The 4440-nt window shown below is 35.1% G+C and overlaps 1 protein-coding gene across 1 annotated transcript; it reads left to right on the top strand.

Annotated features, from left to right (window-relative positions):
* The first annotated feature begins 677 nt into the window (after nucleotides 1-677).
* On the top strand, nucleotides 678-3612 carry LOC140827297 (uncharacterized). The gene is given in 3 exon segments (XM_073189950.1): nucleotides 678-1925; nucleotides 1928-2345; nucleotides 2466-3612. Coding segments are annotated over 3 exon segments (2682 nt in total). The 5' UTR covers nucleotides 678-692; the 3' UTR covers nucleotides 3497-3612.
* The last annotated feature ends 828 nt before the right edge of the window (nucleotides 3613-4440 follow it).

Here is a 4440-nt window from a genome sequence, read left to right as displayed (position 1 = left end):
TCTAACCATCCACACATATACCTTTCAATTTAAATCCAAACAGCACTCCAATTATTCACTACAATTATTTAAAATACCGTTGTGAGCTCCATACTTTCCATTTTATGTATAAATTTGTAAGGTCGACCTCCAATTACACAGATAATCATATGAGAGCATTTCACGAGTCAATTTTGTGAAATAGATACCGGACCCGACCCATAAAATATTAATTTTCACTACATCTTTATATGGAACGAGTCAACCCGTCCATCTCGCAAGAGACATATTCTATAAATTATACATTTGCGTGCATGCACAATAAAATTTTTATGCACATGTTTTGTGCGTGTATAGTTGTTTTTTGTATAGCTATTTTTGTTAAAAAAATAGAAATTAAATTTAAAAAAAATTAATTTGTATGAATTTTAATAGGTTTCTTTAAACAATTAATTTATAAAATTTTAAATACACTAAATGTGTAAAACAAATAAAATTTGAATTAAAAAATTAATTAAAGTAAATAGGGGTAATTGATCAGGTACAAAAAAAAATTTAACAATATAAAATTCATCAAGAAAAATCACGTGAAGTCCGTATGTGTTACTTAAGCTTATAGTCTATGTATTGATCGTGTATTACCAATCAATAGAGATGGAAGCTGTTTGTATTTTATTGATTGACGAGTAGACTTCCAAGTCTTTCTTGACTTGATGAATCAATCTGTAGCATCCGTTCTTGTTCTTGAGTACTATAAAAGAGACCAAATACTGGAGTATAACTGCAGGAAATTAGTCATGAGAACATCCCAAATATCTTCCATCTTATTGCTTCTTCTTCTCTCTTTGCTTTTGTTGAACACTAGCTTTTCCGCAAAAACGGAAGCTGAAGCTCTCGTTCAGTGGAAGAGAACCCTGTCACCATCTCCTTTTACCATTCCATGGTCCCTTGATAATCTCAGTAACCTTTGTAATTGGACGGGGATTACCTGCAATGAAGGGGGCTCTGTTTCCGATATAAACTTATCATATGCCAATCTTTCCGGCAGAATTGACGGGCTCGATTTCGGTTCGTTCCCAAATCTCACTAGTTTTAATATCAGTGGAAACAACTTCAGTGGATTGATACCGTCTAGTATTGGAAATCTATCTACAATCATTTTCTTGGACCTCAGCTTCAATATCTTAGAAGGCATCATTCCACCTGAGATTGAGAATTTAACAGAGATTCGGTACATTAGTTTCCTTTTCAACATGCTCAGTGGTGAAGTTCCACGTCAAATTGGCATCCTTCAAAAGTTGACACACTTGGATTTTGGAGAAAATCACTTGGAGACGACTGATTGGTCTAGAATCCCGAGCCTCCCTTTTCTCACATACCTCAGCCTTGGTTCCAATAAACTCACTTTGCAGTTTCCAAGTTTTATAATTAGGTGCCAGAGTATTACTCATCTTGAATTGTCATCTAACAATCTCACAGGCCCAATTCCCGAATCAGTATTCAAAAACTTGTTACAGCTCGAATATCTTTATCTGAGCAGAAACTCATTTGAAGGAAATATTCCTTCTTCTTTGGGTCAACTCATGAACCTTAAACAACTATTTGTCGAATATAATCACCTCAATTCAACAATTCCTCCTGAGCTCGGCCAATGCACCAACCTTACCTTTTTGAACTTAGGGTGGAATTCACTTACAGGACCTTTGCCTCTATCCTTGTCAAACCTGACCCAACTAAAACAGTTTACGCTAGCTGATAATAATCTTTCTGGTGATATCTCTCATTTTTTAAGAAATTGGACCCAACTAGAACAATTGGATCTTGGAAGCAATCGCTTCACGGGGGTGGTTTCATCTGAAATAGGCTCACTGGCCAATTTACTTCAACTCCACCTGCGAAATAACAAATTTTCAGGCTCTATCCCACTGGAGATTGGAAACCTCCGAAATTTGGCCTTTCAAATAATCTATTCTCGAGTGCAATACCACCAACAATCACAAATCTCACAAACCTCTATATGCTAAACCTTGATGCGAACAATCTCAGTGGAACTCTTCCACCTACAATTGGGAATTTAACTTCACTCCGATATTTTGTCGTGAATAATAACCAATTGACTGGGCAGTTGCCTGAGAATTTTGGGAAAAATATTCCTCGATTGGCCGATGTTGATTTTTCTAAAAACCACTTCTCGGGGAATCTCCCACGAGGATTATGCTGTCGATTATATGTCTACGGTTTTGCAGCAAAAGAAAACGATTTACATGGGCCATTGCTGGAGTGTTTCGAAAATTGTTCGAGTCTACGTACGACGGGAAATTTGAGATGGCTGACTTATCTAATCTTGGACTCAAATAAATTAACAGGTGAATTGAAGTTCCTTTTATCACAAGGAAGTTAAGTTCGGACGCCCATTCAAAGGTTGTTTTTCATTTAAATTTTCGATTTTCTACCCATTAGTTTCTAAGTAATTTGCAGTTTAACAGGAGAGATACCATCATCCATTTGCGATATGAGTTTCCTTCGGATTCTCCAACTATCGAATAACAGATTGGAAGGAAAAGTTCCACAGTGCACAGGAAACGGAAGTGCTCTGATAACTCTTGACTTGAATGGCAACGATTTGGAAGGAACGTTGCCTCAGTCCTTGGCCAAGTGCCGACAGCTTCAGGTTCTTAACGTCGGGAACAATAAAATCCAAGATTATTTTCCCTCTTGGATGGAAAATCTAGCGGAGCTTCGAGTTCTTGTGCTGAGATCTAATAGGTTCCATGGTACGATGCCTGCTTTAAAGAGTAATATTTCCTATCCTATGTTGCAAATCTTCGACGTCTCCGACAATCAATTCACTGGAGCTTTGCCAGACCAATATTTCAAGAATCTCAAAGCCATGATTGATGTCAAGGAAAACAAAACTAAAACAGAGAACTCAACGTTAATGGCCATTCTAAATTTTCTGGAATCCATGGAGTCTGTAACATTAACTGTAAAAGGACTGGAGCTTCAATATCAGAGAATTCTGGAAATACTTACGATCATTGATTTGTCAAACAACAAGTTTCATGGAAATATTTCAGATACAATAGGAATGCTTAAATCATTAAGGTATTTGAATTTGTCCCATAACATCCTCACGGGTCATATTCCTAAATGTGTAGCATATATAAGCGTACTAGAGTCCTTGGACTTATCTTCAAATCAATTGGTAGGGGAAATTCCCCAGCAGTTGACGAGGTTAACATTTCTAGCACGGTTGAATCTGTCATATAATCATCTTGTTGGGCAGATACCCCAATCTGGCGGTCAGTTTTCTACATTTGACAGCAGCTCATACATAGGAAATTCGGGATTATGTGGATTTCCTTTGACTAAGAAATGCACAGATGACCAAGAGATGTTGCGACAACAAGGAGATGATGATGGTAGCATTTTGGATGGATTTACGTGGCAAGTTATTCTTATGGGATATGGATTTGGAGTAGTTTTTGGGATCATTTCAAATCGTTTCGTTTTTTGATCAATATTAATAGATTTGAGTTCTAAATTCAGCACTAAATAAATTGAGGTTGTGGATATGTACTATACAGTGTTATTCCATAGTTTTGACTACATCCAAGAAAAACACAAAAACAACTCATGTGAGACAGTTTCACAGGTCAATTTGTGATACAGATGATGAAAAATATTAATTTTTATCTCAAAAATATTAATTTATTAATTTTATCTCAAAAATATTAATTTTTATTGTAAATATGGGCAAAATAAATCTGTTTCACGAATAAAGATCGGTGAAATCGTCTCATAATATACATATTCGATGAAAAAAATATTGATGCTTATGTCCATAAATGCCAACTTCTTTTCACTAATTTTAGTCACTTGAAACGAGGAAAATGATAATGCATATATAAACAGAACAATGTTTTGCTACTATATGCCTAATTTATTGACATTGTTTTATCTCTTTTAAAAACAATATATTTGTTGACAAAATTAAACAATTATATGATCATTTAGGCTCGTATTATTCCATGCATTTAACTAAAAGATTTTATCGTCATATACATTTTCTATTAAAGGAGTAAGTAAAGAGTTTTGTTAGACATGAATTTTATTGTGGAGATGTTTAACTAAAACCAGCAGACCAGAACAGTAGACTAAATTATCAGAAGCTACTGGTCTCATAAAACTAAACCAGTAGAAATGATAGTAATACAAAACCAGTAGAGGACGTTTCCTAACGTTGCTACCTTTATTGTTACCGTTAAAGAGTTCCTAGTACTAATATTAATTGCAGCATTAAATACTATACGGAATCATTTAATGCATTTTACCCAATTAAGTATGAAACAAGACTGATTGTTTTATAGCTTTTCTGCATGAACTTCTTTTTGTAATAAAGCTGATTGTATCAGTTATCTGGAGACATCCTCTGATTGTGAACGTTGAACTCAGTCGATT

This window comes from Primulina eburnea, chromosome 1 (genome assembly GCF_022965805.1).
Source record: "Primulina eburnea isolate SZY01 chromosome 1, ASM2296580v1, whole genome shotgun sequence".
In the NCBI taxonomy this organism is placed as follows: Eukaryota; Viridiplantae; Streptophyta; class Magnoliopsida; order Lamiales; family Gesneriaceae; genus Primulina; species Primulina eburnea.
This window is presented reverse-complemented; position numbering and strand designations above follow the sequence as displayed.